Source organism: Orycteropus afer, unplaced genomic scaffold, assembly GCF_000298275.1.
Source record: "Orycteropus afer afer isolate SDZICR_OR568_19922 unplaced genomic scaffold, OryAfe1.0 scaffold00281, whole genome shotgun sequence".
In the NCBI taxonomy this organism is placed as follows: domain Eukaryota; kingdom Metazoa; phylum Chordata; class Mammalia; order Tubulidentata; family Orycteropodidae; genus Orycteropus; species Orycteropus afer.
In genome coordinates, this window is record NW_006921868.1 from 608,749 (window position 1) to 623,416 (window position 14,668).

A 14,668-nucleotide genomic window follows, 5' to 3' on the forward strand; every position below is an offset into this window, starting at 1 on the left:
CTCGGAAACCCAAGGAGGGGTTGCTATGAGTTGGTTCTGACTTGACGGCACATAACAACAACAACAACAACAACAACATATCCCCCTCATCCCAGTCCCCACACTAGAACCCAAACCCACACTTTTGAGTCAGGGTAGAACCAATCCATAGGGTTTTCAGTGGCTGACTTTCCTGAAGTAGATTGCCAGGCCTTCTAAGGTACATCTGGGTGGAGTTGAACTGCCATCCTTTTGGTTGGTAGCTGAGCAGTTAACCATCTTTGCCACTCAGAGACTCCCCTACTCCCTGGTAACTACCAGTAAATGTTTGTATCTATGCATTTGCCTATTTTAGAAAGTTCATATAAGTAGAATCATAATAATATTTGACCCTTTGTGTCAGACATATTTCAGTTAGCATAATATTTTCATGGTTCACCTGTGTTGTAGCATGTATCAGAACTTCATTTCTTTTTATGGCTAAATAATATTTCACTTTATGTATATACCACATTTGTTTATGTTTTGGACACTTGGATTGTTTCCAGCTTTCTGACTTGTGCTGTAGTGAACGTTGGTGTACAAGTGAGTATCTGTTTGAGTTTCTGCTTTTGAGTCTTTTGGGTTGTATACCTATAAGTGAATTCCTCGGTCTTAAAACGTACGACATGCAGATGACACAGTCTTGCTTGCCGAGGACTTGAAACACTTACTGATGAAGATTAAAGACTACAGTCTGTAGTATGGGTTACACCCCAACATAAAGAACATGACAGTCCTCACATCTGGACCAATAAGCAATATCATGATAAATGGAGAAAAGATTGAAGTTGTCAGGGAGTTTATTTTACTTGGACCCAAAATCAGCACCCATGAAAGCAGCAGACCCTGTACTGCCCTGGGCAAATCTTCTACAGAAGACCTCTTTAAAGTGTTAAGAAGCAAAGATGTCACTTTGAAGACTAGGGTGTGCTTAAACCAAACCATGGTATTTTCAATTGCTCCGTATACTTGTGAGAACTGGACAGTGAGTAAAGAAGACCAAAGAAGAGTTCAACTTTGAATTTTGGTGTTGGTGAAGAATACTGCAAATATTTTGGACTGCCAAAAGAAACAAGTCTGTCTTGCAAGAAGTACAGCTGGAGTGCTCCTTCGAAGTAAGAATGGGTAGACTGTGTCTCGCCTACTTTGGTCATGTCAGGAGGGACCATTCCTGGAGAAGGCTATCATGCTTGGTAAAGTGGAGGGTCAGTGAGAAAGGGGAAGGCCCTCAACAAGATGGACTGACACAGTGGCTGCAGCAATGGGCTCAAGCATAGCGGGATTGTGAGGAATGCACATGACCAGGCAGTGTTTCATTCTGTTGTGCATAGGGTTGCTGTGAGTAGCAGCCTACTTGACAGGCACTTAACAACAGCAACATTGTAATTTTTTGTTTAACTTTTTGGGGAACTGCCAAACTCTTTCCCACAGAAGCTGCACCATTTTACATTTTCACCAGCAGTGCCTGAACATTACAGTTTCTCCACATTCTCACTAACACTTGTTATTTTCTGCTTTTCTAATAACAACCACCCAAGTGGGTGTGATAAACTTTTAATTAAGTACTTATTTTAATGGAAAATGGATTAAGATCTAAGATATGTCAAAAAAAAGAGAAATACACACACACACACACACACATACATACATGCATACATACATACACAGAATTAGGAAATTGGAGAAAGACCTGTCTCTGCCATCATTCTTCCATTTATTAAAGGACCGTCCTGCCCTGCCTCAACTGTCTTGGGTAAAGTTGACTTCGCAGTTGTCATATACCAGTTCTCATGCTTCGATCTCAGGACCAAAACACATTTAAAAAAATTTGTGAGGATCTCAAGGTGCGTTTGTTTATGTGGTTGTAACTTTAGAAATTAAAACAGAAATGTGGGAAACATTAGAATCCATGATCCACATATTCCATTAACTGTCAGTGGTTACGTCATGTGGCCTCTGGAAAGCTCCGTTGTGTGTTTATGAGAGAGTGAGAATAGAAGAGACCAATAACGGCTTAGCAGTTGATGGGAATGGTTGTGATCTGCCAAACCTCCCAGAAGGGAGGGTCCTCAGCCCACACTTCGAGAACCAATACTCTAGCTCGTTGATTTGTTTTATCATTACCTGAAAGTTCCCATTTGATTTGTTTCTTTTGCGTGGATGGGTGGGCATAGGTTCAGCTCCCTCTGAGAGAGACCCACAATTTCAGAGGCTTTAGGAGGATAAAAGTTTCTGTCTCATGTCATTGTCTAGGATTGATCAGGCAGGGTTCAGATGGTAGCCCCACAGTGTTAGGGACCCAGGCTTCTCTGTTGTTCTGACATCCTGTAACATGTGGCCCTTGTCCAGAATGCCTTACTTGACCTAGGGCTATGTAGCCAGCAAGGAGGTAGGGCTCACCATTTCTCATGGGTACAACCTGGATGTTGCATCTGTCACTTCTGTCCGTGTACAGTTGGCCAGAATTCAGTTTCATGGGCACACCTGCTAGGGAAAGGAAGCTAGGAAATGTGGTCTTTATTCTGAGTGACTCAGAGTAAAAGTGGGTGTTGTATGGGAAGAAAGGGAGAATGGCTACTGGACCACAAATAGCAACTCTGCTTCACTTCTGCCTTGGTGTGAACTCTAGGGCTGCCCTATCCATCACCTTAAGTGCCCAGTGCTTAGAACAGTGGGTACTTGATGCATCCTTTTAGGAATATGTCCCGTAATATATCGGGGACTCAGTAAAATGAAACTTCCATTACTTTACAGCCACAAGGATTCCTTGCTGGTCAGGTCTCTTCAGTTCCTCAGATTAAATGATACAGGTTCAGAGTAAGGAACACCTTGTCATTGAATATGGTTGTTCCTCAAAACTCAAAATCATAAAAAGACCAGGTTTACTGGTCTAAAAGAGCCTGGTGAGACACCCAAGACTGTGGTCCCTAGTTACCCTTCAGGTCTGGAATTGAACTCACTCCCATGGCTTCTAGCCAAACAACAGACAGGCATGTACGGTGAACATTTACATCAGGTAAATACACTCCTTAGAACGATCAATTGTGGGAGAACAGAAGGGCAGTATTTGCACAGGGAGATAGCTCAGGGGGCAGGGATGTATAGGAAAGAAGGACACAGGGAAGAGGTAACTACAGGGAGGAAGTGGGAAGAGAGGTGTTACATTGTACAGTCAATATCATGAAACAAATGAAATTGCTCTGTAAACTTTCACCCAAATAACAATAAAAATTTAAAAAAAGAGAATATGGTTGTTCCTGAGTTTCGGATAGGAAGAAGTGGAGCTTTGATAGCAGATAGTTCATCTGAAGATATATCCAAATGACTTCAGTTCCTTACTTTGGATAGTGAGAGTTTGGATTGCATGGAATATGTGAATATACTTGGGTAAGCCAGTCTGGTAGGCTGGGTGAGTCATATCTGTGCAACAGCGGATGCTAGATCAATGTGAGAAATGATTGTGGATTAACAGTTCTATTGGTATTTGCAGAGGAAACTGCCTGAGCAAGACATTGCCCAAGGATCATACATTGCCCTGCCTTTGACGTTACTTGTTCTGTTGGCTGGTTATAACCATGATAAGGTAGGAAATCCAGAGACGTCATGAGAAAGCAGGATGTGTCAGGGAGAGTGATTCCTCATAGTTGTGGAAGTCGCTTCTGAAGAATGGCTGGTGTCATAGAAATTATACAATTAAAAAAAAATGCGTTGTAGTCAAATACATACAAAATAGGCCCTTTCAAACATTTTTAAATATACATGTCAGTGGCATTAATAATTACATTCATAGTGTTGTGCTACTATCCCACTGTCCATTTCCAAATGTTTTCATTACCCGAAACAGAAACTTCATACCTTATATAGAAATACCCCATTCCCTCCCATCCCCACCCCCAACCTTGTAATCTCTAATCTACTCTCTGTATCTATGAATTGATCTATTCTAGAGATTTCTTATAAGTGGAACCAATATAATACTTGACCTTTTGTGTCTGGCTTCTTTCTCTGAGCATATATTCAAGGTTCGTCCATGTTGCAGCATATATTAGAACTTCATTCCTTTTCATGGCTGAATGACATTCCATGTTATGGATATATATCACATTTTGTTTATCCATTCATCTGTTGATGGACACTTGGGTTGTTTCTAGAAATTACAGAAGGCATTGCATGAAGATAATAACTTACCATGATCTGAGGGTGGCCACTATAATCTGTCTCATAATTTTGCTGATAAGAATCAACATAAAGCTGGCTCCACTCAGTTGAGTATATCTCTAGTTTCCCACTTCATTATTTCTGACGCCAGTCACTCCCCCACAGCTTTCTCTTTCACTATTGGTTTTGATAATTCACTGCAATGGTCATATAGAACTCAGACTACACATAATTATGTGGTTTATTAGGGTAACACAGAAGTAACAATAGAATTTGGGATGCAATTTAGAATTAATGTCAGGACCATCAGATTACAGCTCAGGATGAGGTACACAGGTGAGGTCTGGAAAGGTCTCCAAAGCCGAGAGCACGTCTCTCCTTTTGTCCATGAGTAATCTCTTCAGGCAAGACAAGCTCTCGGATGGCCCTAGCCTAGCCGTCTCTCAGATGGCTGGCAGCATAATAGCTCTTGAAACACAGCTACTGTCAGGACACCCCCTGGTTGGGCTAGCCCCTGCTCTTGGAGCACCTTCTGCTCGAGGCACCCCAGCTGTGTGTGGCCGCCTTTTCTCCAGACAGCCCCTCCAGTCAGGCAACCCCTTGTAAGAAAGCTCTTGGCCAGGACAGCCCTTGGAGCAGAAATGACCTCAGCCTGGGTTCAGCCTTCCCACTCTGCTGCTGCTGCTGCCTAGACCTCCTCGTTGTCTCTGCAGCCGCTGTGGCCGCACCCAGCTCTAAGCATGTTATAGCTCTTTTACTCAAGGCTGAGAGGGCGTGGTACTTCTGTGTCCTAATGGATGCATCAGCCTTCTCTACTCTCAGCCAGGAAACACCCCCAAAACCTCCATGTCAGCCCTTTTATATAAGCCAGTCCTTGTGCAGCACTAGGTGGGGTCCCCAACCAACCTGGGCAAAAGTAATAATCCCTCAGTGATCTCAGCTACGAGGACCAAAAGGCCAAATTGCTTTTGGTGAGATGATTCCAGGCATCAAATCTAATCCCTAGTTCATCTCTCCAGACTAACATCTCTCTTAATGTTTAAATCTGGATTACATCTAGAGATGTTCTATTTGGGGAGAGCTCTCAGCCTCTCTCTGGTGAGGCCTCGGTAGTACAAAGACATGCTTTATTTTGACCTGAAATGCACTCATTAACACACAATGGGTGTAACAGTGCCAGAAGAAGGGAGGTGTGCTGGTATGTGAGACTCGGGAAGTGTCCATCTGGACAGAAGTCTTCTCCTGGCCATTTCTTTGATATACTCTCTCTCTTTCTAGCTCATTCCTTTGCTGCTACAGTTGACAAGCCGACTGCAGGGAGTCCGTGCTCTTGGCCAGGCAGCCTCTGACAATAGTGGCCCAGAAGATGCAAAAAGACAAACCAAGAAACAGAAGACAAGGCGGACGTGAGGAGGAAAGGGGCCAGTTGAAATCTGACCTGGGACAAGCCAGCAGCAATGGGCTACCATTCACTAGGGCTGAAGGCATGCATGTGACTAACTTCAGGCATGTGCAGTTTGCCCCACGCTCCCTGTCATTGTAGCTGCTTGTTCCTGTTCTCCCCTATAGGTGGCCCCCAAGGCAATGCTATGATTGGACCCTCCTGTCACTCTGCTGAATGCAGTTTTCTGTGTTGAAGATAATTTATTATCATTATTTGTCAGTGAAGTATTTTAAGCTCTGTTGGTGATGTGAGAATGTAATTCTTATCTTCAGCATTCATTTGCAAGAAGAATGCCAGTAAACATGGTTCCTTGTTCCATAATGAAGTACCTTTTGGAGTTATCTTTTCCCTTACTTCCCTTTGCATTTGGAATCCCTTCTGGAAACTGCAACAACCGTATCCGTGGCAAGGAGGATGTACTAGGATGTAAAAAAAATCAATAAAATTGCCCATTTGTGTTTTAGTTCATCTCGGGTGTACTTTTTGTGCTCTTGGCATAATACTGGGGCCACAAATTGAAATGCCTGTGAGGCAGGTAGGAGTCCTCAATGAAGAGGGCTGGGGCAAGAAAAGTGTCAGCATGGAGGAGATGATAAATGGCAGCTGTCCTTTGACTTCAGTGATAAGACACTGGGGACTGCACATTGAAGAGCCCATCTAAAGAGCCACAATTCTCAGCTCCAGCCCACTCTTGCCCTGCGGGAATGCACATCCATTTTCTGTGAGACATCAGAAAGTTTTGTGTGAAATCTTCCAAGTTTTAAATGTTAGCAACAACAACAACAACAAAAAAGTACAATTTGGGCCAATAAAATGCATATGTAGGATGGGTGAGGCTTGAAGGATGCCAGTGTGCAAAAGGGATCCACGGGAATTCACAGCCCGTTAACAACATTAACTTAATTCTTGTAGAAGTGATTAAGTTATGTATGTTGAAGCAGGGATTCATCTATCCCTTCAACATTGACGGAATAGCACACATGACAGATACTAGGGACACGAAGGTGAGTAGAACAGACAACACTGAACAGTCTGAAGAGTGAAGGACCACATCTGCTTTGTTCCTTGTTGTATCCCCAGTGCTTGGCCTGCAGCAGACATTCAAATAGGAATGAATGAGTGCGTGCGTAAGTGAGTAGATGGGTAGGTACCTAGCTCCTGCCTTCACAGAGCATGCACAGCCCATGGTTGCGTGGAGTGCAAACTGGTAGCCTAGAACAGAGTACAGCGAGCTGAGGGATCTCGGTGGAGGAAGCTCAAGGGCGCATGGGAGCACAGAGCAAGGGTCTAATCTGGCCTGAGGGCTTGGTAAAGCTTCCTGGACAGGATGCTTGAGCTGGGTCTGGAAGGGCAAAGAACGGAGAGAATGGAAAAATAGGGCAGAAGCTTGTTGGGTGTCGCCACCAGGGCAGAGGATCAGCTTGAAGGATTTCCTGGCTCTTGGTGGCCACCTGAAGAGCTGCTTTGTTCCAGGCAGCAGCTATTGCAGTGTTGGCCATTTCACTGATTTTCTTTTTTCAATTGTGAAAATACACATAATAAAACATACTCCAACTCAGTAATTTCTGCCTGTACAATTCAGTGACGTTGATTACGTTCTTGAGGAGTTGCATAACCATTCTCACTATCCTTTTCCAAATTATTCTACCACCATTAACATGAACTCCATGCTCTTTAAACAAAGTCTTCCCCTTTCCCCTACCTGCCACCCCTGGTAACTGCTAATAATCTTTGTTCTGTATAATTTGCTTATATAAATGAGATCACATACGATTTGTCCATTTGTGACTAAGTTTGCACAACGTGATGTTTTCTAGATTCCTCCATGCATGTGGCGTGCAATGGGACTTCATTTTTCTTTCCAGCTGAGCACTGTGTGTATATACCAGATTTTGTTTATCCATTGATCTGTTGATGAGCACTGGTTTGTTTTTTCCACTGTGGAAGTAACTGAACTCTTGGAAATCTGGGACAGATATACATAATCCATTTTTTGGAGTGTTTTCTAACTCTTATTCCAAGTGGACATCCAGGAACATCTCTCTGAAATGTTAATGGGCTTTTTTATTGACCCAGTGTAAAGGTCAGGAGCTTGTGAAAGATACAGCTAATGTCAATACTTCCTGTCCAGTTTTGGATGCTACCATTAAGTGGCAGTCTTCCCCCACCACTGGCCCCAGGTCACTCTTGGAATTGATATAACTTCTAAAGAGCCCTGCTTCTAGAAAACTGGTCTTTCTCAGTCCATTTGAAAGTTGGGCCTATTCTGTTATATATTGTTTTCTGGCTTCTTGGGAGAAATCCTCTGTGCTTCCTGTGGGAGGTAAGTTAATATTATAGGATTTTGAATGGGGCAAAAGTTATATGAGGTAGGTCGCCCCCCTGTCCCCCCCCCAGAGGATTAAAAAAGAACTACTGTCTAAAATGCTGAATTCTAGGAGAACTTCAACACTTGCCCGGTTACAGTAGGTATTTTAGGTTGGGGTGCCTTTGGAAGATTAAAATGACCATAAAACCTCAGTGAGGACACCCCAAAGAGCTTCAGGGAATGGCCATTTTAAGTTTTACCTCACTCAGACTTCTGAGTTTTCTTTGTTTGAATTTTATCAGCTAACCAACAAGAGGTGTTGAACTGCAATATGTGGAAATGGGGAGAAGTCCCAGAGAGACTGGGAGTGGGCATGAGAGAGAGAGAGAGAGTGTGTGTGTGTGTGTGTGTGTAGATGCTGGTAGTTGCAACAGAAGGAGGTATAGGGAAGTGGCGATCCTTAGGCTTAAGTATTTAATGGTCTGATTGTGAGGAATGAAGATACATGAAATGTGGCAAAAGCTAAAGATTGCCCTCCTGGATTAACACCAGCAGGAATCACTCGCTTTTCTTGAGTAGTTACTGTGTGCCAGGCACTGTACTAAACCCTCCTATACATGATCTGTTGGAACTTTGTAAGATGAGAGAGACTTATGGATCTTGTATCTCTTTAGTGGCAGACTGGGGATTTGAACCCATCTTGAGTTCTTAACCCCTGTGCTCCACTGCTGCTCCTATAAAAAGTGAGTCTGTGTAGTTAGGTGCCAGGTTGTCTGGGGGAATAGTGAGAGGTTTAGAAAGTGGGCATCATGTGAAGAGATGTAGGCATAAGCTGTAATAAAGTTAGAGGCATGGTGACATGTAGTGTTGTGTGCAAGGGAGGGCTGGGTCAGGGGAAGGATGCCGATGATGGAGGGCCTTTTAATTCTAGCATCACTGTTTCTGGAACTAGAGAGCTACGTGAGTAAATGCTTAAATCCAATCCCTTAGTAGCAAGATTTCCCTGTCCTTAAAAGCTGGAGCTACCCAGTTGGGAGGCATTTGGGGGACAGTTTGCCTGGCTGTATTCTGTTTAGTTCAGGCTGAGCACTCAGTTGCACTTCTGTTTCTGAATTAGTCAAAACTCTTGTGGTGTCAAGTAACTCCAACCAGCTTATGCAAGAGGAGGCATTTCACTGATCATGTAATTGACAAACCCTGGAGTATTTGGCTTTATGTGGTGCACATGGTTTGTGCTCAACTGCTCATTTAAAGATTGGTGGTTCAACCCCACCAAACAGTGCTACAGGAGAAAACCTGATGATCTCCTTCCATAAGGTTACAGCTAAGAAAACCCTATGGAGCTGTTCTACTGTGTAACACTGGGAGTCGCCAGGGGTCAGAATTGGCTAAATGGCAATGGATGGATTTTGGTTGGATCCAGGGGTTCTGTCCCCATCTCCTGGCTCTGCTACCTTCTGTGTGTTGTGTGTTGGACTCAAAGCACATTCTCTGAGTGACCAGCAACAAATAGACATATACTTTAAACCAAGTCCAAGACTGCTCAGCTCAGCCAGTGCTCTGCTGGGGCAGGATGGGTCAGGTGTTGGGCATGCACCCACAGAGTGGAGGTTTGGGAAACTCCTTTGCTAATTTGGTCTGCTTCTGTGGAAGATGATACCTGGCAGCATGAGGCCTTTCTTCATCCCAGTTTGGATGCCCAGCAGAAGGAGAACTTCATCTCACAGCACTGCTGTGTCAGCCTGGGGAAGGTGAAGCTGGTAGGCAGACACTGCAGATGCACTGGTGTCTACTAGACATGAGCCGTACCCATGCCCAGTAGGGCGGCAGCAGCTTCTATGACAAGTGCTGTTGTCTCCAGTGAAATAAGTGGTTCTGGGCGGGCAAAACCAATTGAAGTCAGCTCACTTCCTTCAAAAACGTCAAAAACTTGATAAGAAGACATGGTCAAAGTCAGCCACCATTTTTGGCTTTATCTTTTCACTTACAAAATGACCATGAACTATAACATGCCTAGGAGGAGGGGAGAAACTAATTTTATCTAAATTAGTGGGCTGACTGTGTGCTAGATTTCTTGCTTTCCAGCCCTGGGACTTGGTGAAATAGGGAAGAGTTTGAACTGCCAACCTTTTGGTTAGCAGCCAAATGCTCAACCACTGAGCCAACAGGGCTCCTGTATTAGAACAAAACAAACAAGAAAACCAAACTCACTGCCGTCAAGTCAAGTGGTCCCTAAATCGGTGCAGAATCCATGCGTCTGGAGACTGGAGCTTCCCCTCCCTGTGTAGTCCTTGCAGAGGAGATGGTTGGCAAGAGGAGAGAAACCTACAGCTGCTGCATTCTCATTCTATTCCTGCTCTTCAAACCGAGAGAGGTGGTGGCTAACGGCCACTGAGTGATCAGACTTGGGATGTGTCTCTTTTGCTTTGTTTTCATGGGCTTATATAGGTAGGAATAGAGAGAAGGAACATTTTGCTGCCTACTAAGAATGCTGCTTCCCTTGTCCATTTTTCAAGGATTCCTCACCTAAGTGGTGATTGATATTCAACATGCATTTGTTGAATAAATAATTATGGTGGCAAAGAACTGTCTATACATGATGATAATACCAAAAGACTTAACTGGTCTAGTGCAGAGAATAGCAAACTATGGCCCTCAGGCCATATTTGGCCTGATGCTTTATTTATTCCTAAATCCAGTTCTATTGGAACACAGCCATATCCATACATTCACTCATTGGCCACGGCTCCTTTCAGGCTACAGTGGCAGAGGTGAGTAGTTGCGACAAAGACTGTATGGCTGGCAAAGCCTGAAATATTTACTATCTGGCTATTTCCAGAGAAAAATTGTTGACCTCATGTCTAGTCGGTACTTTGCCATCACTGTTTTGTGTACTGGGGATTTCTGGGTGAGAAAAACTAGATCTCAACTCTCATGAAGTGTAAGTGCTAATGGAGAAAAGGGACAATAAACACACATTACACGTTTTTAGATAATTATAAGGGTTATGAAAAACAGAACTGAACAATGATGTGGTAGAAGGTAATTAGCGTCAGGAAAGGCCTTGCTAAGGAGGTGACATTGGAGCTGAAACCTAAGAAGAGAAAGGGACAGTCAGACAAAGATCTGAAAAAAGAGCTGCCCAAGCAGAGGGGACAGCAATTGCCAAGACTCTGAGCAGAAAATGAGCTTCGTGAGTTTGAGAAAACAAGAAAAGCAAAACAGATGACAAGCCAGCAGAGCTGGAGCAGTGACCAACAGGAGAGGACAAGATGAGACGAGAGAGGTGATCAGGTGTGGGGTCTGAGAGGCAATGGATTTGGGTTGGCAGCCACTGGAGGGTTTATGTGGGGAGAGGAGTGATATGATTTCGCTTTCTAAACAGTTGTTTTAAATTTTTGGAGGAGATTGGACTGTTGGAGAGCAAAAGTGAATGTAGGGAAACCAGTAGGGAGAAGGTCATGTTGGTCTTGGCAAGAGACGACAGCAGCTTGGTTTAGGGTGATGGGAGTGAAGATAGGGAGAAATTATCAGATTGGAGCTATAATTTTAGGTAGAACAGAAAAGTCTTCCTGGTTTGTTCAATATGGGAAGTGAGAGAAAAGAGGAATCAATGATTAAGTCTTATGTTTCTTACCTACAAAACAGGTTTACCATTTACTAGAAACTAAAAATAGATTGCTTATGTGTTGCTGTAATACTGGAAGCTATGGCAGTGATATTTCAAATACCAGCAAAGTCACCCATGGTGGACAAGTTTAGACTAAAACCAACTAGGAAGCAGGACCTGTCAATCTACTTCCCAAAAATTACCAGTGAAAACCTTACAAACAGTAGTAGAACACTGTCTGATAAAGCATCAGAAGAGGAGCCCTTCAGGTTGGACGGCACTCAAAATATGACTGAAGAAGAGCTGCCTTCTCAAAGTAGAGTCGACCCTAGTCAACCCTAATGACATAGATGGAGTAAAGGTTTTGGGACCTTCATTTGCTGATGTGGCATGACTCAAAATGAGAAGAAACAGTTGCAAACATCTGTTAATAATCAATGTAGAATGTATGAAGTATGAATCTAGGAAAATTTGAAGTAATCAAAAATGAAATAGAACATATAAAGATCAATATACTAGGCATTATTAGTGAAAGGAACTCTGGTGGTGTAGTGGTTAAGGCATTTGGCTGCTAACCAAAAGGATGGTGCTTTGAACCCACCAACAGCTCCATGGAAGAAAAATGAGGCAGTCTTATTCCATAAAGATTTACAGCCTTGGAAACCCAATGGGGGTCACTATGAGTTGGAATCGTCTCAATGTTAGTGAGCTTGGTTTTTTGGTTTGAGGCATCAGTGAACTGACATTGGCTATTCTGCATCAGACAATCATATAGTCTACTATGCTAAGAATGATAAATTGAAGAGGAATGGCATCACAATTATCGTCAGAGAAACATGTCAAGATCTCTCCTGAAGTAGAGATAGAATAATATCCATATATTTACAAGGAAGAACAGTTAATATGACTATTATTCAAATTTATGCACCAATAACTAATGCCAAAGATGATGAAATTGAAGACCTTTTTACAAACTTCTGCAGTCTGAAATTGATCAAACATGCAATCAAGATGCATTGATAATTAATTACTGGTGATTGGAATGCAAAAGTGGGAACAAAAGAAGCATCAGTAGCTGAAAATATGACTTTGGTGACAGAAACAATGCCAGTGATCACATAATAGAATTTTGCAAGACCAATGACTTATTCATTATGAATACCTTTTTTGAACAGCATAAACAGACACTATACATGTGGACCTCACTGGATGGATTATGCAAGAATCAAATCAACTACATCTGTGGAAAAAGACAATGGGGAAACTCAGTATCATCAATTATGAATAAGACCAGAGTGACTTCAAAACAGACCATCAGTTGCTCATGTGCAAGTTCAAATTGAAATGAACAAAATGACAAGTCCACAAAAGCCAAAGTATGACCTTGAGTATATCCCACCTGAATTTAGAGACCATCTCAAGAATAGATTTGATGCATTGAACACTAGTGACTGAAGACAAGACAAGTTGTGGATGACATTAAGAACATCAAACATGAAGAAAGCAAAAGATCATTAAAAATACAGGGAAGAAAAAAAAAGACCAAAATGGGTGTCAGAAGAGACTCTGAAACTTGCCCTTGAATGTGGAGTAGCTTCAACCAAAGGAAGAAAGAATTAAGTAAAGCAAATGAACAGAAGATTTCAAAGGGCAGCTTGCAAAGACAAAGTAAAGTATTGTAATGAAATGTGCAAGGACCTGGAGTTAGAAAACCAAAAAAAAAAGAAGAAGAATATACTTGACATTCTCAAGGTAAAATACTTGGAGAAAAAATTTGAGCCCCAATATTGAAGGATTCTATGGGCAGATTATTGAATGATGCAGGAAGCATGAAAAGAAGATGGAAGGCCTGCACTCAATATGTATGGACATTCTGGCAAACTCTCTGGCTTTTTGCTCAATCTGGATTCTGCATCTGGCTTGTCATCATCTGATCTCTGGTTCTTTGGACTGGAGCCAGTGGCCTGCCATATTCCCTGCTGATCTTGGGATTCGTTAGCCTCTGCAGGCAGCTGTGTGAGTCAGGAGACTCCTACAGCCTGACATCTGACTCATAGATTTGAGACTTGCCAACCTCTACAACCTTGTGAAGCATTTCCTTGAGATAAATCTCTCTCTCTGTTTGCATATACAAGCTTCACTGGTTTTTCTTCTCTAGAGAACCCACCTAAGACACTGGAGTTCAGTAGGTCTTAATCTTATCTGACTGGTGTGCTTATAAAAGAGAAGGGACACAGAGACAGAGGAAGGATGCCATGTGATGCTGCAGCTACAAGCCAAGGAATGTGACTGGCACTCAGAGCTACCAGAAGCTAGGAGAGAGGCATGGGACAGGTTCTTCCTCAAAGACTTTGAAGGAATCAACATGCTTAACACTCTGAACTTGGACTCTTAGCCAAATTTATTGTGAGACAATAAATCCCTGTTGATGAAAGCAAAAAAGGAGGAGGAGGAGGTGGAAGGAATACACAGAGTCACTGAGGTAGCATGTGATCAAAAACTGATGATACTGAAGGAAGAAATCCAAGCTGCACAGAGATAATGGTCAAAAAACAAGGCTCCAGGAGTTGACGGAATGGAAATGGAAATTTTTTAACAAACTGATGCTACACTGAAAGTGCTTGCTTATCTATGCCAAGAAATTTAGAAGATAGGTACCTCGCCAATTGACTGGAAGAGATCCATATTCTTGCCCATCGCAAAGAAAGGTGATCCAACAGAATGCAGTAACTATCAAATAGTATCATTAATATCACACACATGTAAAATTTTGCTGAAGATAATTCAAAAATGGTTGCAGCGGTACATCAAAAGGGAACTACAGAAATTTAAGTTGGATTCAAAAGAGAATGTGTTTTGTTGTTGCTGTTGTTAGGTGCTGTGGAGTTTGTTTTGACTCAGCAACTCCCATGTACAACAGAATGAAACACTACCTGGTCCTGCGTCATCCTCACAATTGTTGCCACACTTGAGCCCATTGTTCCAGCTACTGTGTCAATTCATCTCATTGAGGGTCTTTCCCTTTTATGCTGACCCTCGACTTTGTTGTTGTTGTTGTTATGTGCCGTCAAGTTGTTGTTAAGTGCCATTGAGTTGTTTCCGACTCATAGCGACCCCATGCACAGCA

The 14,668-nt window shown here is 42.7% G+C and overlaps 1 protein-coding gene across 1 annotated transcript in view; it reads left to right on the plus strand.

Annotated features, from left to right (window-relative positions):
• Positions 1-5,589, plus strand: part of LOC103205313 (nodal modulator 1) — a 121,009-nt gene extending 115,420 nt beyond the window's left edge. Inside the window, exons 25-26 of the mRNA XM_007950588.1 lie at positions 3,514-3,604; positions 5,458-5,589. Of these exons, the coding sequence (XP_007948779.1) occupies positions 3,514-3,604; positions 5,458-5,589 (223 nt within the window). The remainder of the gene's footprint in view (positions 1-3,513; positions 3,605-5,457) is intronic.
• The last annotated feature ends 9,079 nt before the right edge of the window (positions 5,590-14,668 follow it).